Below are 27602 nucleotides of genomic sequence, written 5' to 3'. Positions count from 1 at the left end.
ACCTTCCCTCTCATTCAGAAAATGTTTTTGTCTTGTTTTGTTTTGTTTTTTTGCCCTAAAACATCAATTTATTTATGTATTTATTTGGCCGCGCCGCGGCATATGGAGCTCCCAGGCCAGGGATCAGATCTGAGTCACAGCCGCGAAGTAAGACGCGGATCCTTAATCCACTGTGCCTGGCTAGGGGTTGAACCTGACTCTCAGTGCTCCCAAGACACTGCCAATCCCCTTGTGCCACAGCAGGAGCTCCAATTTATTTATTTTTAACTTAATTTTATTGGAGTATAGTTTATTTCTACTGTTGTATTAGCTTCAGGAAAGTGTCTTTTAATCCAATCATTTGTTAGCTTTCAAATGAGAACTCTGAAGTCTTGAGCTTCTGATCACTTATTCTTTTCCTGATTTGGCTCCTCAGCTCTGAAACCCCTCAACTCTACACTGAAAGGAAAGATCTCCAAATTCTCAGAAATTCCAAATAGAGTACACTTAATCACATATTTGAACTATTTGCTCTTAGTTTCATGCTGATTAATTTTTCATTTTAAAACTTCAAATTGCACTGTTTATGCTGTTAAGAAAAGAAAATCTTTGCAGGTTTCTGTGTGGAGGGTAGGATTAATTTGTAGGGTGAATCATTTAGATGAAATGTGACAGAGTAATTCCTGAAGGAGATAGAGATTTATGGCTAGACTGCAATCCTGAAATCAGTTTTCTATAAAATCTTCTTCCTAGAATATTTTTTCTACCTGAAATAATGTTAGAGCAGCCCCCATGGGGAGGAAAACAGATGGCATAAATCAAGATTCAAACTGAGTAGTTTTTCTGTAAGAAAATGCCAGAGAAATGTATTTATTAATATTCTGACTAATTGAGCCCATGTGTCAGCTCCTTCTTAAAGACAGTGGTACAAAAATATATGTACATCTTCACAGAATTGTCACAGAAACTCACAGGCTTATGCTGTCTTTATTTCCCCTCTGTGTTATACCACAGTTAGAATAAATGAAGCCTCCTGCTGTGGCTGCTCTTGGACCACCCAATAATGGAAGTGCCCCATAGGGCAGAATAAAGGGCAACTCTTTTTTCTGAATAATTTGCGGGGCAGTGTTGTTCATTCTGAGTGTAAGCTCTTAGCTTTCATGTCGTTCATGTTGCCCACGTGATGTTTCATGTAGGTGATGAAACCAGCCAGACTCTAAAATTGGAAACCCCACACCAAGGCTCAGATTTATCCTGTAGCACTGATGCCAGTCCTTAATCTTACCTGTGTTTATGTGTATTTGTCGTAGTTATACCCAACCTCCTTTCACATCATAAAGACTAAATGAGTTAATTCCGTTGCCTTTCTTGTGGGGCCCTTCCTCTGTCTTCTTTGCCCTGCTCTGTCCACGCGCCCAACTGCTGCTCCGGGAGTGGGAGTGGGAGTGGGGAAGGGGTCCCTTCAGAGGCTTTGTCCGCAGTGGCTCACAGCACTGGCTTTAAAGTCACACAGATGTGGCTTTGGATCCAGACTCCACCATTTGCAGTTGCCGCGGGCAGGGTGTCTCTTCTCTTCACCCTGCATCCACATCTCAAAAACAGAGTCGTGGTGAGAGATGAAGAGCTAGTTTGATGGGTCCAGGGCTTGGCAAGGTAGACACTCCTTGTTTGACTGCCATCCTGCCCAACACAATTCCTTAGCATTATTTACGCCTTGTGAGGTGCTGTCAGTAGCCACTTGGATGAGTCCCAGAGCCTAGATAGTAACTCTCTGTCCTCTCTGACTAGAATTCTGTAGGATTGAGACTTAGCAGAAATGGGGAAAGTAGAATGAGGTGCTGTTTTGACTCAAACTTGATTTTCCATTTCCACAGTTACCTTAGTAGGGTTTGGATGTCTTGAAAATATAGAGATGAGCCATCCAGTGTCTTTAGCACAACTCAAAAGGCACGTGACCCTCGATTGCTCTGTGTTCTTGGTGAATCTGCGAAAAGTACTTGAGACTGATTTCTTCCCTTTTCATCCTTTTTCAGATTTCAAGGTCTGGATCCACTTTTCGTGGGAATTCACCACCAGAGACTTATTTATACTCCAGCTTATCTTTGTTCCCCTCCATCTTTAAAGACTTTCATCTTTGTTTCCTTTTAGGAGTGCCTTCCAGGGAGGCCCCCACCTTTGAGCAGGTTTACTAGTTTTTTTCTGGTAGCTTTAGCAGTTCTTCTTTTCTTCGTCAAGGAGTTGCCAGTTAGTTTTAGTCCTAGTGCTTATCCTTCAAGAGCAGATTTTCTCCTCACATCTCTTGAGGAAATTCTGTTTCCACACTCACAGTGAGTGCACCCCGAGCAGATGTTGTTTTTTGGTTTTTGTTTTTTTTTAATGTCTTTGAAATATGGTGCATTAAAATTTCTAAAACTCTTTCATCACCTGGACAAAAAGCTCCTGGGAGATTATATTCATTTTAAAGGTATGCTTTCTTAGGCTCAGGGTTCTTTTTTCTCCCTACTCAGTATATTGCATTTTGCTGTCTATATAAAACAGGGAGAGTTAAACTTCTTTTCATTTTACTTACATGTTATTTAAGACTTTTAAAAGTTATGCACTAGGCTGGGACATTAAATAAAAACACACATACACAAAAACAGGAACTTAGTTCTGCTAAGCTTGTTGCTTTTGATTTATTGCATTTCCATCTGTTTGCCTTAGATTAGGACTCTCGTTTTGGAACTGAGCCTGAAACGCTGAGAATTTCGGGTCTAATTGTACTTTACTGAGAACGCCTTCTCCTGAGCTGTGTTCTACATTAAATATGAAGTCTGGTTATATTAGGAGGATGGCAGTTATAATTTGGTCACAGTGCACGTGTCTTTTCTCTCTGACTATAAAAAAAAGGCTTGTAGCTTTTTTGTAATTTTCACCTGCTCCTTGTGACAATCAGTCACGCAGTTCCTGTTCTGGAGAAGTGCAGCCGGTGGCCCGTGATCTTCATGTTCCTGCCTTTACTTCCATTTCACGTTCTCTTGGCTCTTCTTTTCTTGACACGCTTAATACACTGCATTGGTTTCAGAGATGGTGGTGGAGAAGCATGAGCGTTAGGGAAGGATGGGATTAACTTACAGGTGTCTCAGTCCTTGGCAGCTGATGTGCAGGTTGAAACCTGAAACGGGCCTACTGTTCCAAGGTGCCAGGTAGAGCATCTCACATGAAGGCAGCCTGAGTATGGGAGGCGAGGCTGAGCTCACAGCTTCCTGCAGCACGAGGCCGAAAGTCCTCTCATGCAGTCTGCACAGTCAGCCAGGCCTCTCGGCTGGGGTCCTGCCTTTTGGTTCCACCCAGAATGTACAAGTCTGAGAGTCGTTTTTAATTATGTGTTTTATTTAAATCTTATCCAAGCAGGAAGTCAACCCATTACTTTTTTAAAATTCCAGAGTATCAAGATAGGGGCTGACTTATGCTTTAAAATGTCGTTATTTTTTTTTCTACAGACATCACAAATTTTATTTCCAAGTTAGATTGATTTCCTTTCCGCTCCTGTTTACTGCAGAAATTCCCAAATATTCTTGGTTCACGGCACCCTTGTTATCACAGTAGATTTTCATGGAGTCTCCAGGCCAAAAGAAACACCTGATAGTTCTGTTTATTAGAAACGTAGGGCCAGATAACCTAATATGTACTTATAACCTAACAGCTCAGTAGACATTTGAAAAATATGTACATAAATTTAAAGAAAAGAATTTTTGCTTTGTTTTTAAAAACCGTAATTCTTATTAATGGATGTATGTGCTTATTAGGCACTGCACAGCTTCTCAGATTTGGAAGCAGATTGCTCACTGACATTCTCATTTCCTGTTCCACGTTGATTTTCGTCCAGTACTTACTTTTAATCATAGCAACCACTAAATAGCCCGCTTCTCACAGATATGACATCATGGAAAGGAATGCACTACAATCTAAGGTTGAAATTACACTTTCCAGCAGATGTCAAGTATTATTATGTTTTCCTTGAAATTTCAAAATGTCCCAGGACACCCTTATGAGTTTCGAGGCCACCTCAGTGTACCTGCAGATTTATTGCATGATTCAATGTTTTTTTTTTTTATTTGATAGTTGTAGGTGTATTTATCTTTTTAATTTTTTGCAGTCTTTATTCTGCCCCAATCTGAAACTGCGTTTTCTCTTTCAGTCTGAGCAAAGGTGGTTTCTCATAAGGGAGTTGATAGTTGTCTGAACATTTCAGACTAAATTAATTTTTATCTTACCCTGCATGTCCTGGTTCTTTAAAGGAGAGGTATTTGAATGCAAGTCTTGAGCCAGCTTCCTCACAGAAAAAATGGGTGCTGTAAAAGCAGTTTCCCTTGAATTTCAGTACCGCTCTTGATTTTCTTCTGTCTCACCAAATCTTTGGTCTTGGCTTGATTTCTGTTCAGCTTCTCCATATACAAACTCAACTCCAAACATCAACAGCGTGAGAAATGCCGATTCAAGGGGATCCCTCATAAGCACAGATTCCGGGAACAGCCTTCCAGAAAGGAACAGTGAGAAGAGCAATTCCCTGGATAAGGTAAGTTCTTTCCATGTGACTTAAGTGTTTTTTAAGTAACTGAGCCCAACGTAAGCATACTTCGTGTTCTAGTGTCCATTAAGTGTGACTTTTTGTCTTAAATGGCTCAGTTAACCTGGGGTAGATGATCAGAATATTACCTACGGATGGGGCCCATTCCCTGAAACCCTGATTCCTGTTTCCGAGATTTCATCAGGGCCGTGTTGACAGCGGAGCACTGGGCGAATGGTTCTGGCACTTTGGACAGGTAGGGAAGTCAAAAGGCCACTGGTTTAGAATCTCAGTCAAGCAAAAAAAAAAAGAGGGGGGGGAGTTCTCACCACGGCTCAGCAGAAACAGATCCAACTAGGAACCATGAGGTTGCAGGTTCAATCCCTGGCCTCACTCAGTGGATTAAGGATCTTGTGTTTCCGTGAGCCGTGGTGTGGGTCACAGACGTGGCTCGGATCTGGCCTTGCTGTGGCTATGGTGTAGGCAGGCAGCTGTAGCCCCAATGAGACCCCTAGCCTGGGAACCTCCATGTGCCGTGGGTGCAGCCCTAAAAAAAAAAAGCAAAAAACAAATAAAAAAAGAATCTTATTCTCTGTGTGTCAGAGAATACCCAGTAATCCACACAAATGGGCGTTGAATCCACAGCTGATTCCAGAAGAGACTGGCTGGTCATAGAGGGTGATTCAGGGATAAGGCTCCATCGAAATCACTCCTTACACTGTGCCCTCAACACAGCACATCCTGCTCATATTTAACTCTTTTTCTTGACGTAACTAAGACTCTTGGAAATTGTGTGTTTAAAGCTTGGGTTTAAACCTGGCACCGTGATGGGTTGGTCTCCCCTTGGCCACTGTTTTCCTGCGTCATTTCAAGTTATAGGCAAGCACACTGTACGAATCAGCGGCCTCCCTCTGCAGTCAAGCCTGTGGGGTGCGCGGCTGGCCTTGCCGTGATGATCCTTTACCTGCGGCTCGGTAGACATGTGGGCATCTCCGCGCAGGCGTGTGTCATGACATGTCCCTCTTTCCCCTTGACCTTGACGTTCCATCGTGCGTAGAGAGAGAAGCTTCCCAGAAGGCACTCGGCTTGCGTCCTGCGCGGTGCTGCAGAGGAGGAGGAGGAGAGCTGCCAGGCAGCCAGGCGACACCGGGTCACCATGGACTTCTCGCTCCTGTTGCTTCCGCCCCTGCCGGAGGAGGCTGCTCCGACCCCACCGCCCCTCCTGCTGCCAGGGGTCCCGAGCCCTCCCCGCAGCCCTGACCAAGTGGGTGGGCGTGAGGGTGCATCCGCCGGACAGCTCTGCCACTGACGGCACCTGTATTTCTTCTTCCTATGAGAAAAATACTCGTGCATGTTATTAAGTGAACCTGTTCATTGTAGTTTTCAACTGCCCACCAATACTTTGAATGAAAGATATTTTTTCACTCATCTTTCTGCTTTGGTATTTGGCAAAAAAATGTTTTTCCCTAATTTCAATCGGAAGTAAAACTTTCAAGATTTTTGAATTGGTGTTTTTTAAACGAGATGAGATTCTTGATCTTTTTTTTTTTTTTTTTTTTCTTACGTGAACGCTTTGAAGTGTGAACCTGCTGTCTAGTGGCACAACTGCCCTCCTTCGGCGCCCTGAGCTTTCTCAGGTTTGCGGTGTTGAGCTAAGCTGATGAGGAAATGACCTCATCAGTTTAGGGGCTTTGGCTATGCTGTGCTGAGATGTCCCTGTTTGTCCCTATCAGGCACCTGCCCGTGGTTTTCTTCCAAGGATGCCCCAGGATGTGACGGAATGACAGTGACTCAGCTCCAGGCTGTAGTGGCTGGTGCCCAGCATCACCATGGACTTAATGTGCTGTTTCAGCCTCTGACATTTTCCTGAGGATGTGCTTGGTTTGGCAGTGTCTTCCGAATCAGCATTTCTCTGTTTGATCTTAGCACACAACCTTTCTTGCATGAAGTTTAACTTGGCATTTCAGAACTAAGCCAGTAACCACGACTGTGGTGATTGAGTTTGAAAGGTCTGTGCCTTCTGTCTTGTTTCTGACCGTGTGCAGAGGAGACACAGAGCTGCCATGGAGTAGTGCTTGTGTGTGTTCCGGTGATGGTGTGCTTATAGTTTGTTGACACATCATTTATCCTTCCAGTTTGTATGATTTGACTCAGTTCCAAGACTCTTTCTCTTCCAAGGAGAAAAGTGAACATGTAATGAAGGAGAAAAATCACCTGTGTTTCTTTCTTTAGCACCAACAGGGTGGCACTTTGGGAAATTCCGTCGTTCGCTGTGACAAACTCGACCAGTCTGAGATTAAGAACCTGCTAATGTGTTTCCTCTACATCTTAAAAAGCATGTCTGATGGTAGGTAAAAAACAAAAATGTCTATTTTACTTTCCTTGTTTCAATATGTGGTTTTTTGGTTTGTTTGTTTTTAATTGTAATTGGTTGGAGGCCTAGCAGCAAAGGATCTGGCATTGTCACTGCTGTGGCTTAGGTTTGATCCCTGGCCTGGGAACTTTTGCATACTGCAGGCATAGGCTCCCCCCACCAAAAAAATTGTAGTTGGTTGCAAGGATTTAAGGATTTAAATACTCTCTTGTTTGAAATACCTGTTAATTTACTAAACATAAAAGTCTTAATTTGGAGATTTATTTTTATTAATCATCATATTCTAGAAAATGAGTTCTAAAATGTGAATGGCCTGTTTTAAAAATTTATATTAAATTCAGGCCTACATCTTCACTACAGGAGATAGAAGCAGATAAATGAAATGGCTTTTGTTTTTTTTTTTTTTTTTTTTTTTTCAATTTCATTTGTCCAAACGAATTTACTGGCATCTTGCATAACGTTATTAGTCAGTCTTGAGGTGGAGAATGCAGTGTTGGAGACTTGAGCATCTCGTCCATTTAGTGTGTGTAACATTCCTGGATTATCTCAAAGCCAAGGGTCTTTAGTTTTCTCTTGGAAAAAGTGGTATCCTGGTAGATTAAGTTTCCAATTAAGAGTTTGACAACCACATTTTAAAACAGAAATGACCACAGCCATGACTGCATTATCAGTACCCTGTAAAGCTTGTTGACATCCATGGCAGGGACAGTGTCAACTCTGATCGTGTGACGTAACCAGTTGCACGCAACTGTGCCACGGTACAATGTCACAGTTCTTGCCTTGGTCCAAAGTCTTCTTGTTTCCCCTCTAACAACTTAGAAAGTGCATTGGGAGCTTCATTCAGATAACGAGAGAAGATAAACTCTTTTGACAGTAAAATGCTGTTTTCCGAGACCTCAGGACCCCTTGTCTGGTGGCAGTGGTTGCTGGTGTCGAGCATCCAGGGGAAGGTGCTTCTGCCTATAGAGAGCCTGTCTTTTCTATCCAACTTCCACTTGAGCAGCGCTAGGAGACTGACCTATAGCTGAACCTATGGAGGTTCATACTTGCCCTTAAATGCTTCTAGACTGGGATATTGAATTCCTCTGTCAATATGTGACTTTAAAATAGCCATTTTATGAAAAAGGACAAGATTTTGTGTGTATGTGAATGATGACCAAATACAAAAATACCAAGCTCTTATTCTAATATTTTAGTTGTAAAGTTGAAATTCATCCCATTGTCAAAAGTTCTAAATTTTAACCTCTTTTAGCCAGTGTTATAATCCTGCTTTTCCTTTGTTGAAAGTTTTCTTTAAAATGTTTTACATTTCAGTTATTAAATATGATCAATAACTAGGACATAACTTTTTTAAAAACAAGTAAACTAGGAGTTCCCTTGTGGCTCAGCAGGTTAAGGATTAGGTGTTGTCACTGCAGCAGCCTGAGTCGCTGCTGAGGCTTGAGTTCAGTCCCTGGCCTGGAAACTTCCACATGCCACGGGCATAGCCAATAAAACAAAAAACAAATATACTAGAAATTTTACATCGACGTGAACATTACCTTTTATAGCAGCCCTTTGGAAAGCCAGGCACATATTTTAAAAATGCAACAACTTCCTCAAAACAGTTTTTAGAATGTCCTTTTTTTTTTTTTTTAAGCTACTGTCAAGTTAAAATTTTTTCTCTTTATAATTAGACTTTTTGTGTGTGTCTCATCTAAGAAATCTTGACCTACCCCCAGGCTCGTGAAGGTATTTCCCAATATTTTCTTTAAAAGCTATATTATTTAAATTTTCACATTTCAATCCTACTATCTACCACACGTTGATTTTTGTGTATGCTCTGGGGTAGGGGAGAAATTGCCCTTAGTGTAATTTATCAGACAGACGGCCGGAGTCCAGCTCCAGAGGCCAGGGAGTGCACACCCCGTTAGGGAGGGACGGCGTTGGCAACGGCACACGGAGACAGTCTCTTTGTCCCTTCTTTCAGGGCGCTGGACTGCTCAAATTTTATTGGCATAGATGATTGGTTTATAAGACAGTTTTCAGTTACACCACAATGTTAAAAGTACACCCGAAGGTCAAGTTCTAAAAATTAACTCCCAGATTATGTTTCCTAAAAGGCTACAGACATAAGGATCTGGCATTTCCAAGTCTTGTTTTTAGATTAGTGCTTAGCTTCAGAGCGTCATGGTGGGAGGACAGTATGAGAAAACCAACTTCAGTTAGCTGTCGCTTAAAAGTTTCTAAAATCAAGGACAACTCTCATAGCTAGGTTTCTTTGACCATGAATAATATAAGTCTAGCTTTATCTAAATCTGTAGTACATTCCAACTTCTAAAGCTTACAGTAAAACCAGTTAGTAAATGAACACTATGTTTTTAATTAAATTGGATTTGAATAGGGGAAAGTCCATCAGGATGAAATTTTTATATTATTGTTGTAATTTTTTTAAATCACAAATCACCACAGGAGAATAAGAATGGAAAATAAAAATAATAAGCAGATAACAGGAAAGACTGAGGAAAAACTGAATAACAAGTAAAACAACAGGAAAGACTAGGTCACCTGGGAAACAGTCCATGTTCTCCGGTGCAAACATGGAAATTGTTTTCCCGGGAAAGCCCCAATGCTTCCCCATCAACATCAACAAGAGAGCCGTGTAATCTGAGACCTGCCCTCGGTTTCTCACCGTACAGGCAGGCTTTTACCCTGACCAGAAGCCCACCTCCGGCTTGTACTGTTCAGGTGAGCTCCCTTCCTTGGTTAGGAACCTGCCTTCGGGTTTTTTTTTTTTTTTTTTGCCATCAGGCAAGGTCCCTTCCTCGAGTCCCTGCATTTTCTCGGCTCCCCGCAGCAGACAACCAAGGTCAGTTGCGGAATTAACTCTGTAGCTCCCCTTTCCTTTATCCCACACTCCGAGAGCAGCTACACACAGGGCCCCTCGCTGTCTGCATCTTCTTGTGACTCCTCTGCTCTTCATAGCAGTTAACCCCCTCCCCAGCCAGCAGCCAGAGCACAGAGCAAGGAACGGCTGTGATGCTGCCACCGGCTGGCCAGCCAGGTCTGTCTGCCACGTGCTGGGGTGGCCCAGGTTTCTGCACATTGGCCCTCAGCATCCAGGGACTCCTCGTTTCCCACCACACCAGCATGACCAGCCTCAAGTAGTCTGTCCCTCTGGATTCTAAATTCAAACCCTCCAAGAGATGGAAGCTCCCTGCCCCACCCCCTGGTTAAGAGGCCAGACGTGGCTTTCAGAATCAGGTGCGCTGGATTTAAATCCCTGTTCCACCAGCCTTCTCTAGGAACCAGGAGAGTTACCTCGCTTCTCTGAACCATCGTCAGTTCAGCTGTAACTGAGCTCCGCCTCAGACCATGGCGAGGACTCGATGACAGTGTGTGTGTGAAATCACAGTGCCTGGTGCCTAAAGATACTTGGTGTGTATCCCGCAGCTTCTCCTGCCTGTCACTGCCCTTGAGAAGCGTAGAATAAAAGTCCATGAGCCACCAGCCCCTCTGCAGCCACCTTCTCACTCATCTCAGGCCCCAAAGACTCAGTAGCTTTTTCCTTGAGAAAAATCTTTTAATACATTTCTTAACTCTGGTATAAAATATAAGAATGCAAAAATGTTTAACTATCAAATGATAACACCCTTTGTGCAGCGCTGAGCGGTTCAGGGTCATGCACAGAGACGCTTCCTGTAAATGAATTTGTAGGATTTGCCTTAGCCGAAAATGTGCCCAGTTGGTTCTTAGTCACGGGCGTGCGGTACTGTCATGCTATGAAGTAGGAACTCTCCTACGCTGCTTGTTTGAAAGCCTGTTTGGCAATATCTGTCCAATTTTTAATGTCCATACCATTAACAAAGCTAGTGCACGTAGAACAATTTGTCCTACAGATGTTGGATGAATGTGCAAAGACCCATGTAAAAGTCACCAAAGCACGGTTTATAATAGCAACGGATTAGGGGGAAGGACAGGGAACTCTCTGTTAGTAGGGGAACTTGTTAACCTGGTTACAGTTCCTCCAGAGAGAGGAATGTTTTGCAGCCTGGAAAAGACTGAGATAGAGCCAAAGTATATCGTTGAATTAAAACTCAAAGAGCAGGGAGTTCCCTGGTGGTCCAGGGGTGAGGACTTGATGCTTTCGTCCCTATGGCCTAGGTTCATTTCCTTACCTAGGAACGGAGGTCCCACATCAAGCCGCTGTTCACCACTGCCAAAAACAAACACACACCTAAGAGGGCAGAACAGTGTGTGTGGGATGCATGCTTCTCTCTCTCTCTCTCTCTCTCTCTCTCTCTCTGTCTCTGTGTGTGTGTGTGTGTGTGTGTGTTGGGAAGGGGGTCCTTATATCCATGTAAGAATTTTCAACAGATTCTCTCCTGGGGAGGGATTCAGTAGTGGGTAAAGAGGGAGCATAACTTTAGACTCTATACCCACTTGTATGCTTTGGGTTTTCTAGTCCATTTAGGAGCACAATATATATACATGTTAAATATACACCATGTAGGTCTGATAAAATTGAAGTCCAAGGGCTTCCTTTCCATTGACAAAGCCTGTTGGGTGCATTATCCAGTACAGACAGGTCCCTGCGGTTTGTCCTTTGGGCAGCTATGCAAGGAGGCAGGAGAGGGTTTGGAGGCCTACACGTCGAGGTCCCTTCTCATCTTGTACAAAAGATACATCATGATCCTGACCAAATAAATGTTTACTTTCTAGATGCTTTGTTTACGTATTGGAACAAGGCCTCAACATCTGAGCTGATGGATTTTTTTACAATATCAGAGTGAGTAGTTTTGTCTTTGCTCGTTGACCCTTGATTTTCCTGGCTAATTCAGAGGCGTGAAGAATGCTACGCAGCTGAACCAGAAATGCAGTGTTTCACCCCTGTGCTTACTCCTATAGCTCTTTCTCTTGGCCCTGACCCCAGCACCCACTCTCAGGGGCTCATGGCCAGCCTTACATTATTAGAAATGGGACTGTTATAGAGGAGAGATTACTACTTAGGTGTATAAGCGATTTTAATGAAATAACACAAAATTTAGTAGCTGAATTGTGTGGATGCTGCATATCTAAGTTGAATCTAACTTAACTCAAGCAGATGCAGAAACTGAGACAGAAAAATTTCTTAATGTAAAAATATAGGGAGTTCCCCATGTGGCTCAGCAAGTCAAGGCCCCGAAGTTTTCTCTGTGAGGATGCCTTTTGATCCCTGGCCTTGCTCAGTGGGTTAAGGATCCAGTGTTGCTATGAGCTACAGCATAGTTCGCAGATGCAGCTTGGATCCGGTATTGCTGTGGCTGTGGTGTAGCCTGGCAGCTGCAGCTCCAATTTGACCCCTAGCCCGGGAACTTACATATGCCACAGGCGCAGCCATAAAAACAAAAAACACATTTTTAAAAATAAAGATATATAATAAGTAAAAAAGAAATCTTAAATATGGTCTATATTATTTTATCTCTTTGGTTTCTGTTTTCATTTAAGCTTTTTACTTTTAAAAAACATGGAATCTACAACCCCTTGTCCAAAAGTGATGGGGCGGGTGATTTTCCAAATCCAGAAATTTTTTTTTTGGATATTTGAGATGTTTACCTAGAGAGTATATTCTGTAACACCCCAACATGGTCTCAAGCAGCACCCCACATTCAAACACGTTACTGTTTCTTCAGTAAGAAATGATCTCTGCGGTCCTATGATTGTTCACAGTAATTGGTTAAATCATGACTCAGTAGTTTTATGTCTGTTAGTTGAGGGCACAATCTTCTACCAAATGTATTTGTACAAATTTGGGTGGAAAGCTGTGGCTTTCAGAGCTTTGCGTGTGTTGGAGTCGTGGTCCAGGTTCACTGTCTCCTGGCTTCTTCCTCTGATGTGTGGACAGTGGGAGTTGTCATGTGTGAGATGAGGTTTAGCCCCAGAAGAACTTACTAGACATTATTTTAACTTATTAATATGTGATTTTTTAAAAATCAGTGTCATGGATATAGTAAAATAAAGTTTAAAAACTACCTATTTGATGTCTGTAAGGGACCAGTCCATTTACTTAAATCAAAAGAGAAAGCTCTGAGTTCCTGTTGTGGCTCAGTAGTAATGAACCCGACCAGTATCCATGAGCACACAGGTTCGATCTCTGGCCTCGCTCAGTGGGTTAAGGATCTGGCATTGCCGTGAGCTGTGGTGCAAGCTGGCAGCAACAGCTCCAATTTGACCCCTAGCCTGGGAACTTCCACATGCCCCAGGTGGTGCCCTAAAAAAATAAAAGAGAAAGAGAGAAAGCTCCTTGTGGAGAAGGAAGAAGCAGCTCAGAACAGGGCACGTGGTTTCCCCTGTGACTTCGAGGGCAAACATAGAGTGAACGTCCAAGCCCTAAGCTGACGGCCCACCCTGTCCGCCCTGGGCCTCTCTTCTGTGTCGCTCAGACCATCCCCCGTGCTACTAATGGCAGCACAGTCTGGGGCCTCCCCTGCATTTGATCTGTTTCTCTGGGTTTAGAGGGACCTTGTAGAGGACTTCTGAAAAGCAGGTGTAAGGGGCTAGCCGTAGATGTAAGAGCTTACTGAATGTGTTACTGTTACTGATGGGCTTCAGGAGAGCCAGGCGTCAGAAGGTGTTTTAATCTCCACGCCCCCCTGACAGTCTTCCCTCCCGTCCGCAGAGTCTGCCTGCACCAGTTCCAGTACATGGGGAAGCGCTACATCGCCAGGTACCGTGGGGGTTTGAGTTTGAGGTCTCGTGCCATTCTCTGTCTTGCTTGATCTGAAAGTGTGGGAATTGTTGTCTGTGGTGATTGGCGGTTGGAATCCTCATAAACAGCCATGAAGACAGCTGGCAGGTCTTTGGACTGCTGCCAAGAAGCCTGGTGGCATCTTGCCTGCGTTCCTACGTTCCTGCTGTCTCGTTCCATCTCAGGCGCATCTCTTGGAAAGATTTTCCTCCGTGACCTGTTGCTGCACTTCTGCACTTCCTTCCAAATTCTCCCTCGTGCTCCGGTCCTTCTGCCTGCTCTTTCTCTCCTCCTGTTCCTCTGGCTGTGTCCTCTCCCTCTTTCTTTTTCTTTTTTTTTTCCTTCCTCAGTGATTCCTCCCCCATTTCACTTCTGAAGATCCTTTTTGACCATCCCGCTTCCCAGCTATGAAGGGGCTCATTTCTCATCTAACTACTTTCCATCGTTCTTAAGGAAAGAATGTTTTCAGTCCATCTCGGATGTATTTGGACTTCCCCCAAAAAAGTCTCTAAAACTGAGCCTTTCCCCCTCTGCTTCTGAATGAGCTGTCTGTGCCCTGTGTTGATATATGACCAGAACTCTTGGCTGAGTATCATGGACCCTCCCCGCCCTGCCCCAGCCCAGACTCTCAGTTTTGCGCTGAGCTTGATGAGAGCTGGACTCTCCTGCTGGGGGCAAGCCACCTCAGAGCACATCTCATTGTCATCAGGGTCCTTGCTCCCACCCTGTCACCATTCAGTGTGTGTGTGTTTGTTTCCTTTGGTGTTGTGTTTTCTGTGCAAATGTATTCATGGGGTCTCGGTCTGTGTATACTATTTTTCTATTGCTATTGTTTTTAAAGTTTAATTAGAAGTAAATGCATTTTATGTTTTAAGAAAAACTTTAGAACTTAGTTGTTACTGAGGTTTTTCTCTTATCTCTAATTCTGTCTTATAGCAATGAAATAGGGAAGAGGTTTTTAATAAACTTTCTATTTGAGTGTCAAGGTTCTGCTTTTTATGTTCACATGGTTCTTTTCTTGAGATATTTGAGAAATGTTCAGGATTGTGTTTATGTTAAATAAAAGTATGTTTTCCTTTAAAGAGCAAATGTAGAGATATTGTTTTACACATTCTTCCTATTAATATTTCCTATGTTTAATTGAAATGCGGTGGCGCTTAGCATTTTCTAATCTTAACTCTGAATTTTTTTTTGTCTTTTATCTCTGAATTTTTAAAATCGTAACAGTAATTTTTGCATTTGAGTGTTTTGAGGCCCAAAAGCAAGTGTGTACAAGGTGTCCTTATGCCGTCCCCTCCTTCCTTCTGACTTTGGCCCGTCAAGACGGGCAGACGGTATACTTGTCGCAGACACTGTGCTGAGGGAGCTTCACGCCCTCTTTCAGTAACTGTCACCTTCATCGCAAGGTGGCATTTGGGAAAAGTTGTGCAAATAGAATCAAATGCCTCAGAGCCGAGCGTGGTCGGTGTGGGAGGCTGAAGATGTCTGCCCCGGCAGACTGTTCTGGAAGTGGGTTTCGTGAAACAGGTGACTTCTTTTTTCAATGGCAATGCATTTGATGCGTTTAAGGAGAACTTTCTGACCTGCTGAGCACCCTGTACACACTTGCCTGGAAAAGTACGCTTCCTGGGACTGCTTCACAAGAGCCGGACGTGGGAAGGCGGGGCTGGAGGGTGTGTTACTTTGCAGTGTGCACAGTGGAAAGACGTGTCCTGTTTTATAGAAAATTGCCATGGTCTCTACTGCATGTGAAAAAGATCCCGAATGATGATTGAGCGTTGTCAGTGTCTGCCCTCCGAGGTGGCGCCGTCCCGCGAACACTGTGCCTCCTCACTGTGTCCCTTTGAGCCCCCGACAGCATGTTGCCCGGTGACAGTCCGTGCATGCCCTCCTCTGCCCCAGAGTAACACAGTGAGGGAGCCGGCTGGCTCCGGCGCGGGGACAGGGCTCACGCCAGCGCTGGGCTCATGTTTCACCTGCTCTGGTGGTGGTACACGCAGGGAGTCAGCTGTTTGATTGCTAACCCAGACCACTTTTCCGTTTTCTTCACCTGACTGCTGACAAGTCTAACAAGGGCTGTGGCTCTTCTCCTTCTTGCCTGGGTAAGAATGAAGGTGTCAAACCGCCTCATGCCATCGTTCCCGTTGCATGTTTGTTCTCTGTGTCTTCCAGTGCATTGTTTTAATAAAAAAAAGTTTTGCTCTTTAATAACACATATAATCCAAAAAGATCAGTGGTGTTTTAGCACCACCCTGGACTGATGCTCAACTTTTGAAAAAGTAGCATCACCAAAGGCCTCTCCAAAACTGAACAGGTCTCCGCTGTGGCCTGGTTTTTGTTCCTCCGTCTTCAGGTGCTTTGCTGTGAACCCTGTAAGCGCTGCCACCCATGTGTGTCTCTGGCTCACGTGGCCCCAAACCGGCCCTGCTATGCTTGGTCCGTGCGTGGCCAGTCTCCTCGTGCTGTGTCTTGGCCTCACTAACGCAGTGTAACAAGTCTAACTTTTGCTTCTATCCCATTTCACTCATGTTGCAGGAACCAAGAGGGGTTGGGACCCATAGTTCATGATCGAAAGTCTCAGACATTGCCTGTTTCCCGTAACAGAACAGGAATGATGCATGCCAGATTGCAGCAGCTGGGCAGCCTGGATAACTCTCTCACTTTTAACCACAGTAAGTCCCATGACATGCCATCGTAACAGCCAGCCATCCCATGTGACAGCTCAGAGGGGAGAGCCCCAGCCACACCACACCACACCACACCACCAACTCGACTTTTCTTTCAGCTCAGAGCAGTAGGATGAAGAGCTCGCGGCGCAGTTCCCTTCCTCGGAGGAGAGTGACAAAGTGTGGGACCTGGTCAACTACGGCACCAGACCTGGCAGCTAGACCCTTTGCCCTCAGCCCCTCGGCTTGGTGTTTCTAAAACAAAATGTGGCCCGATGGATAGCCAAACAGTCTGTGATATTTGTACTTGAGTATTTGGAGTCACAGCCAGGGCCGGGAGCCAGCTTACCGTCAGTTTCCCCCCCCGGGGGCTCCTGAGAACATCCGGGGCAGGTGCCTCTCACCCTCCTGGCCCGTGCATGTAATTGATCAAGCGCCCACGTTCTGACACTCCAGCTCCGAATATATGTTAATCCTTAAACAGCTGTGCAACCGTTAAGCCCATGAATCAAATGCGTGAGGGTGTGGAAAAGCCAATAACAAAGTGACTTTTTCTGTGTTTTCAGTGTGAGAAAGATATCAAGTGTGCTTGGAATTTCTGTAGACAATGGTAAGATTTAATCAGGTGGACGTCTGCTTACGAGGCCGCTGCACTTGCAAACCGAGACCTCTTGTTCATCCTGCCTTCCTAACTTTGGGGCTTCCTAACTACCATAGAGATGCTGCCAAAACATGGGAGCCTATCTTTAATTTCCTAATGTCCATTGCCAGAGGGGACGTAGCATCCATCGTGGGCTGTTTCTAGAAATCTAAGCATTTAATCTTCTCAGGGGCTTCTTAAAGCAGAAAACCTAAAAGACTGCAACCGTGCAGCCCTTTAAAAACTAATGTGATCATTTCTGTCCACGCGTGTTTTCTGCATTGTCGCATCTTCTCTCCAAGCATGACTCAGCTAGTGATTGTTCTGTCTAGATAATTATTTTTACTCATTCCAAGCAATGTCTTTCATATATGGTTATTAATATCTTCTCATTATTTCTAATCTTAAGAATTCACCCCATTCGCTGTGATTTCCATGCCTCTTTCTTAGAACAGACTAAGAGTAAAGAAAAGACCTTCCTCTTGGCTTATATTGAGGACAGTTCGAAGTTAAAAGGCAGAGGAATCAAAATACAGTCGCTTCCCCCTTCCCCAAAAGTTAAATGTACTGGAAATTGTCTCTCTTTATAAAATTCTAGGATCAGTTTAAATCAACAATATGGCAGTCTGCCACACACTGAATTAGCAGCCTTTGGATGCCAGTTCTGAGCTCTATACTTAGCCCTAGGATGTACGTTAATGACACATCTGTGGCTACAGAACTTGACTTTCCAACATCTTGTCTGTTAGGGCTCTTTTAGGCAAGGGGTTGAAATAAACCAGACAAAGAGTTTCATTATTTTTAGTTTTCATTTCCTACTTAGCAAAGAGAAATTAAATCCCCACTGTTCTGTAGGACCTGCTACACTGCCTTTGCCCAGATCACTTAGAGCAGAGACTGCCTCACTATCAGTGGAAATAAATGCTTCAGTTTTAAAGCACCGTAAAAACCATCATAAGTAGACCAAGGCCCCGCCTCCAAAGATAATTGCTTAGGAAACATAGAAAAGAAACAAAAATAAAATGAATGATCAACACACGAATAAACAACCTTCATCCACCAAGATATGTAGCAGCGTCTCCCACTGCAAATGGATTTTACGGTGGTGGCTTGAATTGGAGGAGAGAGACAGCTGCCAAAACCCATATTGTCAACACGGTTGATTTCCATTCTCTCTTCCTCCTCTCCTCGGAGAACCCCCATGCTCCCTGACCCTCTCCTCTTTCATCCTGAATTTTTTTCTCCAGTCGTTTTCAGTAACACCATCCTCAGTTCAAGGGTCTCCTTCTGCCCTCCCACTCGGCAGTGGGTGGCTGATGATTTGAGCCTTCTGTGTGCCCACAATTCCTGCTCATCCCAAATAGCTTCTGATGTCTCAGAGTCCTTGCAGCTCCTCCTCGACTGCAGTCTCCACTTTGATCTCTGAGTATGTATTCAGGGGGCTTCAGCCTTGAGTTCCAAGTCATCAACTCGCCCAGAAGCCACAGAGAAGGGAGTGTCTACTGTTTGTGTACATATATACGTGTGTGAGCAGGTATATGTATGTAGACACACACATGATTTTTTAATATCTGTACTCAGGTATTTTGTGGGAAATTTGTAACTATACATGTCTCTTTAAAAAATTCCTGGAGTTCCCTTTGTGGCTCAGCGGGTTAAGAACCCAGCTAGTGTCCATGAGGATGCAGGTTTGATCCCTGGCCTCATTCAGTGGATTAAGGATCTGGTGTTGCTTGCTGAGAGCTGAGGAATAGATCACAGATCCATCTTGGATCCTGTGTTGCCATGGCTGTGGTGTAGGCTAGTAGCTGCAGCTCCATTCGACCTCCAGCCCTGGAACTTCCATATGCTGCAGACCCAGCCCTAAAAAGGAAGGGAGGGAGGGAGGAGGAAGAAAATTCCTATTTAACAGTGAATATAGTACCTTCTGTTGGGCCAACCAGTATGACATAGATCCAGTATGTGAGAGACTTGCCTGGATTCCAGGGTCTAAAATGAATTTATTTTAGAAAGGAATGAAAATAGAAAGAGTTCCCTACCTACCTGCCTGCATGTCTCATTTCCTCTTTCTGAGTAGGAAAGGCTTTGTCAGACCTCCGAGTGACCAGCAGGGGGCAGCAGAGGACTGCAAGAAACTAGCCAAAGCAGGTCCAGCCACACAGTCCCCCATCACCCATGAGCAGTAGGACCTGGGAGAGAAGACACATACCTGCTACACACATAGCCCTGGAAGGGGCTTACCCTTACTCTTGGATTTTTATAGGAAATAATGGACATGACAAACTTCACCCTGGCCAATGGTCTTAGATATTTTAAAAACACTCAAAAGATAGGAGTTTTTTGTTTGGGTCATTCCCAGGTTTATAAAAAGTAAATGTTAACAACATTTAGGTATTAGCCGATTTATTTACTATAACTTCTTCTCTTTGTGTATCAATAGAAAAGACTTGCCAAATGGCACATTGAGAATGATACGTGCTGGTAGAGTATTTTATATGAACCAAGTGATGAGGAGAAACGTGAAACATGTTTGCAGATAAAGAATACATTTGCAAAAAATATAAAAACACTTTGTATTTAATGTTATGTATTATTCTAGGAATATGTTAAATTCACTTGCATGAGAATAATCCATATTTCCCATTGGTGTGATGGGAGGAAAGCCAGCCAAGATGTGGGAACCCTTGAAAAAAACCTATATTTCCTATAATTCAGTATAAGAGACAGTTTACGATCACTGGGTTAAGTTACAGGTGTATATGGACAAGCATTTTTTACGTGGGCTCCCCATTAGCTAGAGTGGGTACCAACAGCTGGAGATGTGCAAACAGAGACTAAATGAGGACACACTGGAGCTACTGTCCAGGGCACTTAAGCATCATGTGAGGAGCTGGATGAGATGGTTTATTAAGATGCCATCTAACTCTGAAATTCTTTGATATCTCTGAATTTCAAGTGGGACAATGAATTCAGGTGATAATTAAGTTCCTTTACTGTACATAATGAAAAATGCAGGGAAGGCATACGGTCTCTGAAGTAAAATTAGTATTTTTCAAAAGTTGTTAAGCATGGACAGTGTATCTTTTAAAGTAAAGTGGTAGAATGGGCTTGGATGCTTTAAATGTCTATACTCAAGATAGTAAATTAAATGTTTATAAAGCTGCATTTCCTTGGTTTGGAGACATGTTGCCTTGATTTAGAGATACATTTGTGTACATTTCTGAATCCGAATATATTGTTCAGTTTTTCAGATCTTATCTCACAAGTACATCCTGCATATTGCATCTGACATGGCAGACTGCCATTGATGGGTGCTTCTTGCAATTGAAAGGGTCTCGGAGTTGAGAAAATCTGCTACATTTGGGGACTTTTTTTAACAGAAAGATTCCTTGACATTCAGTATTTATATTTTTTCATAAAGCATAAAAATAATTCTGGATTCATATTAAGGGGCCAGAGGAAAAAATAAAACTAAGAACAAGAATTCTGGTTTCATAAAGGGTGAAGGCAGCTCTCAGGTTGGACGTGCCTCCTGCTAGAATGTGTATGTGACTTATTCTTCTGGCCCAAATGTCCTCTGACATTTGGAAAAGGTGAGTGGCCGTGGATGGGGCCTCTGCCCTTCTCTCCACGTCACCTCTGATGTGGCACTGGGGCGAGGGGTGGTGTCCAGATATCATTAGCATCACTAAACCAAGCTTTGCAGGAAACAGGACTTCATAAAACCGAGTGAGGTTAGTTAAATCTAAACACAGCAGATGACATTAGAGGGAAAAACATCCCATCCTTGGCCTTCACGTGTTTAAGAGGGGGACTTTAGAATCCATCACTTATCAGAGTGACAACGGAATGAAAGTTGTGTACGTGTGAGCAGTGAGTCCCAAGGACTCCAAAGCAACCCCGACATGCCTGCCAGAGGTGGCACGTCAGGGAATCCGGCCCCTCCCTGACCAGCCTCAGTAAAGCCTCCCCCAACCTCCACCCCCATACCCCATGCCTGTGCCCCAAGGCACCACTGCCCCCTAGTGGAAGTCAGTAGGGTTAACAGTGCTCCTTACTGGCCTGGGTCCAAATCCACTTTAGAAAAGTTACTGACTGATGCTTTGAGAAATTACTGTGTCTCTTAAGACCCCCTTCTTGGCTTTGCCAGCTCAGTTTCCTTTTCCTGTGTTAGCCTGTAACAAGGTGACCGTTGGTTAGAGTCCTCCGTCATACACAGCTTTGTTCCGGGCCTTGAGCCACGCTGCCCCCATGGGGTATCCTTTGGCCGATTGTCCACACAGGCTCTGTCCCTCACACAAGCTCCCCATGCTGCCACTTATTTTTAGGGATGTTTAAGTAACACTGGCTCGGGAAGCCTGCTGATTTTGGAGATGAAATGGTTTAAGGAAAGGCAAATTATAACCATTTGTGGCTAAAAGGACGATTTATTTTATTCATAGGTGATTCAGATGCAGGCAGGCAGATTTCTATATGATTTGACTCTTGTTCTAAAAGAGACTAGATAAATAGTGTAGTGGCTGCTGGTGGTGTAGAAGCTTAGATTTCGTCATTAATTAGCATGGCCCTTTGATTATGTATGTTTAGAAAAATAACACGTTGACAAATTGCAATTCTTGAATTGTCCCAGACATTCAGCCAGCTAAAAGTAAATTCTGTTGGAGTTCCTTGTGTTATGCCATCTCATCTATGATGTCTGCCCTGGGCACACTTATCCAGTAGGTTATCGAGAAAGAGAAAGGGACAGTTCTATGCAGAGAAAACAATTAAAATACTCACCAAAGCAAGTGCCTGCTTACGGTTTGACTAAAAAACTGCATTTGGGGTAAATGGCAGCCCTCGGTGTAGGGTCCTTTGACCCGCATGATCATATTGGTTGGCCTGATAAAAGGTGTTTGGGTTTTGTTTTGTTTTTTGTTTTGTTTTGGCCTCTCTTGCCCTGGTTTGTGACCACTGTAATGCTACTCATCGGGGTGTGTTTCCTCCTTCGCTGGCTCTGTACTCGCCGAGCAAACCTTACCGCATGAGGGGCCGCCTGGGCTTGTAAAGGCACCTCAGTGGCTATTAGTCCTAAAAAATGTCCGTCTTTCTTTCTGCTAGATTTCTCACCCTCAAAAAAAGCAGAAATTTAAAAAAAAGTTAAATTAAAAAAAGCAGAAATAAAAAGAGACAAAACCGGCGTGGTGCCCAGTGTGTTTCGGAGCCTCACTAAGGGCACGATGACTCTGTCACACGGTGAAAATGATGCAGGCCACTCAAAACCACCACTTTTTTGTTTGTTTGTTTTTAGGGCCGCACATTCAGCATATGGAAGTTCCCAGGCTAGGGGTCCAATCGGAGCTGCAGCCGCCGGCCTACACCGCAGCTACAGCAACACCACATCCGAGCCGTGTCTGCGACCTACCTACACCACAGCTCCTGGCAACACCAGATGCTTTAACCCACTCAGGTGGGCCGGAGATGGAACCCACATCCTCGCAGATACCAGTCAGGTTCGTTACCACTGAGCCTCGACAGGAACTCCCCAAACCACCGTTTTAAAAGTAAAGCAGAGTTGGATGAAAGCACATAATCGTGTGTTTGTCACCCTCGGAAAGCAACTTGGTAGCTTCAAAAAGCATTTTGCAGTCCTTCAAAGGTCACGACCTCTGACATTGACTGACGCCAGAGTAACATCGTGCTGGTTGCTTTCTCTTAATATCGGGGCCCACGATGCAGTGACCCGGATGAGGACGTTGGAGGGCAGTTTCTAGTTATTTTCCATTTCTGGCCTCAGTAATACTCTCTAGGTTTTCTGTACTTCATCCTTCTGATCTGTGTACCAAATGTCCTCCTCTCTGCAGTATTAAGAAAATAACCTCCATAGGAAGTGTTGATTCATTTTTGCTCCCTAGAGAAAGACATTACGTGATGTTTTATTATATTGCCATCTGTCTGTGTAATCTGGATCAATACTGTAACATCTTTGCATCCCTGTACATATTTCTGCTAATGCATACCACTTCATGATTTAATATCTCAAATTGTACGTCAAACTACATTTATATCAGTACTAAATTGATTTTACAGCATCATACAGAAGACAGCAGCTTGTATTTAAATTATGACTCTTCAAGTCCTTTCCTTTTCTTATACATTTCTTTCAGAAGTAGTGGCTTTGTGCTTTTTATTAAAGCAAGTAGAATGCTCTTAGCAGTGCAGTCAACTCTTGGTTATCATTCGTGATTCTAGCTGATAAAGCAGATTCTCACGTTATTGATTTAAGACATATACATCGTTCACTATGTGCCAGGCACCCTTCTAAGAGCTTCATGATGAACGAATTTAATGCCCACAACAAGCCTTTGAGGAAGATACTGTTATTATCCCCATTCTACAGATGAGGGAACTGAGGTATAGAGAGGTCAGGTGACTTGCGCAAGGTCACACAGCTAGCAAGGGGCTGAGCTGGATTCCCTGACCCTCAGCTCCTTTTCTTTCCCTGTGCTAAGCCGCTGCCTTTGTCTGTCTGAGGAGCTTTGAAATCTCAGCCTCCCTCACTGCTCCCGCCATCCTCACAGCTCAGCCAAGCAGCTCCATTGACTGGCTCTGACCCAGGTACCAGTCCCAGCCCCCCCCCCCCCCCCCCCCCCCCCCCCCCCCGTTTACCAACGGTGACTTAAGACCAGTTGTTTAGCCTTTCTGTCACTCCATTTCCTTATCTGCAGAAAGGGTTTGATGATGTACACACTTCACAGGGCTATCGAGGGATTCAGTGAGATGATACGCGTGAAGTTCGTAGAATTACAGCTGGCACATAGCAAGCACACAAAATATTTGCCGCTGTTCCTCCCCTTCCAGAGTTGAAAAAGAGTTAAAATGGAATGGAAACATTATCAGTACCCACTTCCCCTCCAAACAACAACAAAAAAGGCCAACGGGGAGATAAGGCTCTGAAGGAAGCCTTCTGAAAATAATCAAAAGTTGACTGTGACTCTAGCGTCTGCCAGCCTTTCTTCCGCGGCCACTGGCAGTGACCTTGTGTTGTGATTCGTGCAGGCTACGGCCACTCGGACGCAGATGTTCTCCACCAGTCGTTGCTTGAGGCCAACATTGCCACCGAGGTGTGCCTCACGGCCCTGGACACGCTCTCTCTGTTTACACTGGCGTTTAAGGTTTGTATGGAACGGCTGTTCACGGTCAGAGCCTTACCTTCTTTTAAATTCCTTCTGTTTAATCAGCTGAACCTGCAAGAACTGCTTATACTGTGTTTTTTTTTACTGCAACAACTGTTTTTGCCCCTGTAAGGAGACCATTAATCCTTAAATTCCCTTAATGAAACCATTCCACAGTTAATGACTTGAATTCCCTGAAATCTAATACAGCTTAACTGGTCAAGGTGTGCCGCCTGCTTGCAAACTGTGGACACCGTCTCTGGAGGCGTTTAAAGCTTGGCCAGATGAAGGCATTGACCAGGGAATGTGGCTTTGTTGTGCCCTCGAGGGTGATAAATACAGGAACTTAACCAGCCATTTCTGCCTCTGCTCTCTTTAAGATATCCAAATGTGGCAGCAATTAAAATGAGATGTTTACATGTAGAGGAGAAGTATGTAAAACACATCCACCTTTTTTTTTTTTTTTTTTGGTCTTTGTCTTTTTTTTAGGGTCACACCCACATGGCACATGGAAGTTCCCAGGCTAGAGGTCGAATCAGAGCTACAGCCGCCGGCCTACACCACAGCCACAGCAACACCAGATCCGAACTGCATCTGCAACCTACACCACAGCTCACGGTAATGCCGGATTCTTAACCCACAGAGCAAGGCCAGAGATCGAACCTGCAACCCCAAGGTTCCTAGTCGGATTCATTTCCGCTGCACCACAACAGGAACTCCCCCTCTTTTTCTTTTTTTTTTTAAGTTACTTAGTTAAAGGATAGAAACATTTCAGGTATAGAGGGTAAAAGGTGATTCTGGCCTGATTTTTAGGTTTCAACAAGTAATCTTGAAGTAGGTGGAGATGGCCGCTTTAGCCACACTCTTGTTTTTCGGAACCTAACCCTGCCCATTCTTCCGCATGACACTTCCGTTTCCAGGGAAGCTGAATTAGGGTTAATAGGCTGTGAATATTGAAACAGTATGTATTTATTATTTTTGCAGGAGTCTGTGGGAAAGTCATCCTGTGCTTTACTCATCTCTTCTGGTGAAGCGCATCTCTTCATTAGACAAAGTAAAAATAGTTACCTAACACCATATGGCTTTATTAGAATTTGCCTTTGTTCTTAGCAGCCCTGCTATTCATGTCCCCAGGAAATGTCCTAACCAGGAGCCTAGTGGAGAGATGAGGAAATACAGATACTTAGAATGGGGATGGGGCAGCAGTGTCGTCTTACATGGAGCCTTCCTCTGGTGGCTCTCAACTGTGGTCCCCAGGCCAGTGGCAGCTATAGGCCCTGAAGCTTATTAGAAATGCAGGTTCTCAGGTCCTGGCCAACTGACTCGAACTCTGGGAGTGAGATGTGAACAGTATGGCCTGCGAACCACTGCTCTCCTAGAACCATGTTTCAAACCTCTTTCTGGTTTCTTTTGGCAGTTTTTCGTTAAAAATTCTTATGTAGCAAGTCCTGTTGTGGTTCACTGGGTTCGGAATCTGACTGGTATCCGCGAGGATGCCGGTTTAACCCCTTGGCCTCACTCAGCAGGGTAAGGATCCAGCATTTTCTGCAAGCTGTGGCACAGGTCACAGGTGCCGCTCCGATCTGGCACTGCTGCGGCTGGGATGTAGACCAGCAGCTGCGGTTCTGACCTGGCGCCCAGCCCAGGAACCCCCAGAAGCAATCCTAAAAAGAAAAAAAAAATTCGTATGTAAGTAGGCAGTGAAATTTATGGCATGCGTATCTGCCCTGGACACCTGTATCGGTGCTAACTGTGCATCCGTAGTTCAGAACAGTAGTGGGGACGCTTCTGACCACTCCCTGCCTGGGCCCCAGCATGCAAGTGAGCAGGCAGCTCCAGGGCTGCCCAGCAGGTGTGGTTTGGCGGCACCATGAGAATAGTGACAGTTCCCTTACTGAAGAGCCTGCATTTCCTACTCAACCTCCTTTCAATTGCTTGATTCACGTCATAGAAGAGTATTGGTCAAGGTACCCAGATCTCGGGTGTCTGGCCACCCGATTGATTCTGACTCAAGAGGGAACAACACCTGACGCTCTCTGATTGAAGACTGATTGTTACATGGTTTGTTGAATGTCTTTGGGAAAATCACTTCATGTCTCCAGACCTAAAATTTCTCATTTTTAAGACTGAAAAAATAGGATCTGCCTCCCAAGACAGATGTAAGTTAAAGTGAGATGACCCTCAGAAGGGCGAAGCGCTTTGCTGATACAGACCAGACTCTGGACACTCGGGAACAGAGATGCCGTGGGATCCAAATCCTAGCTCCACCATTTCCAGTGTTAAGCCTTGGGCGGGTCTCCTTGACAGCTCCAAGCTCAGATTTCCTTACTTCAAGTGTGGCAGTTGCGCCGAGTGCATGATTGATAGGAAGTAAACAACAGCACCTGCCCCGAGCCTGGCATGCAGAGGGAGCTCAGATGTTGACTCTAGTTTTGCGCTAAGCACTTCCCCCTGTGGTCACATCTTCTTGGTCCTGTGCTAAAGGGTCTGATTTATGAAGCCCACAGAGAAGACTGAATTTTGGAGCTGAGGCGAGCTCTGTCAAATTCTCATGCCTATGTGCAAAAATCTCTGCTGCTTACTGCTCAGCACCTTCCCCCCACTAAAAGGTGGGAAGATGGGCAGATGGTAGGCATTAAACGATATCGTGCCAAGCTGGAGGCTTACCTGACCTAGATGCACAGGTCCAAGATGCCCACTGTACAGCAGCCACTGGGATCTTCCGGTGCAAACATTTACTCAGCCGGGGCCTTAATTGGGGCATATCAGAAAAGTTAAATTACTGCATCGAGTTAGCTGACCTGTTTGCAGAAAAATCTCTTCCGCAAATGTAGCCCCATCGTTATTGAATCTTAATTGACCACATCTAATAAGTTGCCCAAGGCAATCAAGGAATTACGTTCTTAATGAGAGGATGAACTTGAAAAGATTTAAGCCGTGAATTCTGGTTTATTACTGTATTAGCTTTCTGCCGTTTATGGAGTAGCTCCTGTGCCTCAAGCGTCAAGCCTCACCACAGCCCGGCCCAGCAGATCTTCTCATCCCTGTTTTACAGATGAGGAGACTGAGGGCGAGACAGGTTGGGAGACCCAAAGACTGTCGAAGCCCTCATTCTCCCCTAAGTTGGGGGATGGGGACAGAGACGCTAAGCTGGGTGACTATCAAGGTAGCTGAATGATCTCTTGTGCAGAAAAAAAGAAAATTACCACATACCAGTCCTGTGTGGCACTTTCACGTATGTTAGTTAATACGTAAAAGGTGTGTTTTATAAATGAAAGTAGTCACATGCAGGAAAATGTGGTTCTTCCCTGGCTATTTTAAAATGTTTAGGGGAGTTCCCGTCGTGGCGCAGTGGTTAACGAATCCGACTAGGAACCATGAGGTTGCGGGTTCGATCCCTGGCCTTGCTCAGTGGGTAAAGGATCCGGCGTTGCCGTGAGCTGTGGTGTAGGTTGCAGACGCGGCTCAGATCCTATGTTGTTGTGACTGTGGTGTAGGCCGGCGGCTACAGCTCCGATTCACCCCCTAGCCTGG

The 27602-nt window shown here is 44.5% G+C and overlaps 1 protein-coding gene across 22 annotated transcripts in view; it reads left to right on the top strand.

Annotated features, from left to right (window-relative positions):
- DOCK9 (dedicator of cytokinesis 9) overlaps nucleotides 1-27602 on the top strand; it is a 291193-nt gene that overhangs the window by 221815 nt on the left and 41776 nt on the right. For 12 of the 22 annotated variants that reach the window (XM_047756461.1, XM_047756458.1, XM_047756464.1 and 9 more), the window contains 6 exons: nucleotides 4404-4537; nucleotides 6761-6875; nucleotides 11604-11670; nucleotides 13540-13587; nucleotides 16144-16280; nucleotides 23953-24068. In XM_047756461.1, coding sequence (XP_047612417.1) covers nucleotides 4404-4537; nucleotides 6761-6875; nucleotides 11604-11670; nucleotides 13540-13587; nucleotides 16144-16280; nucleotides 23953-24068 — 617 coding nt within the window. Of the gene's footprint in view, nucleotides 1-4403; nucleotides 4538-6760; nucleotides 6876-11603; nucleotides 11671-13539; nucleotides 13588-16143; nucleotides 16281-16840; nucleotides 16885-23952; nucleotides 24069-27602 lie in introns of all 22 variants that reach the window. The other 10 variants (XM_047756477.1, XM_047756468.1, XM_047756463.1 and 7 more) reach the window with 2 other exon arrangements.

Source organism: Phacochoerus africanus, chromosome 13 (assembly GCF_016906955.1).
Source record: "Phacochoerus africanus isolate WHEZ1 chromosome 13, ROS_Pafr_v1, whole genome shotgun sequence".
NCBI lineage: Eukaryota > Metazoa > Chordata > Mammalia > Artiodactyla > Suidae > Phacochoerus > Phacochoerus africanus.
Note: the sequence above shows the minus strand (reverse complement) of the source record. Positions and strands in the feature narration are given on the sequence as shown.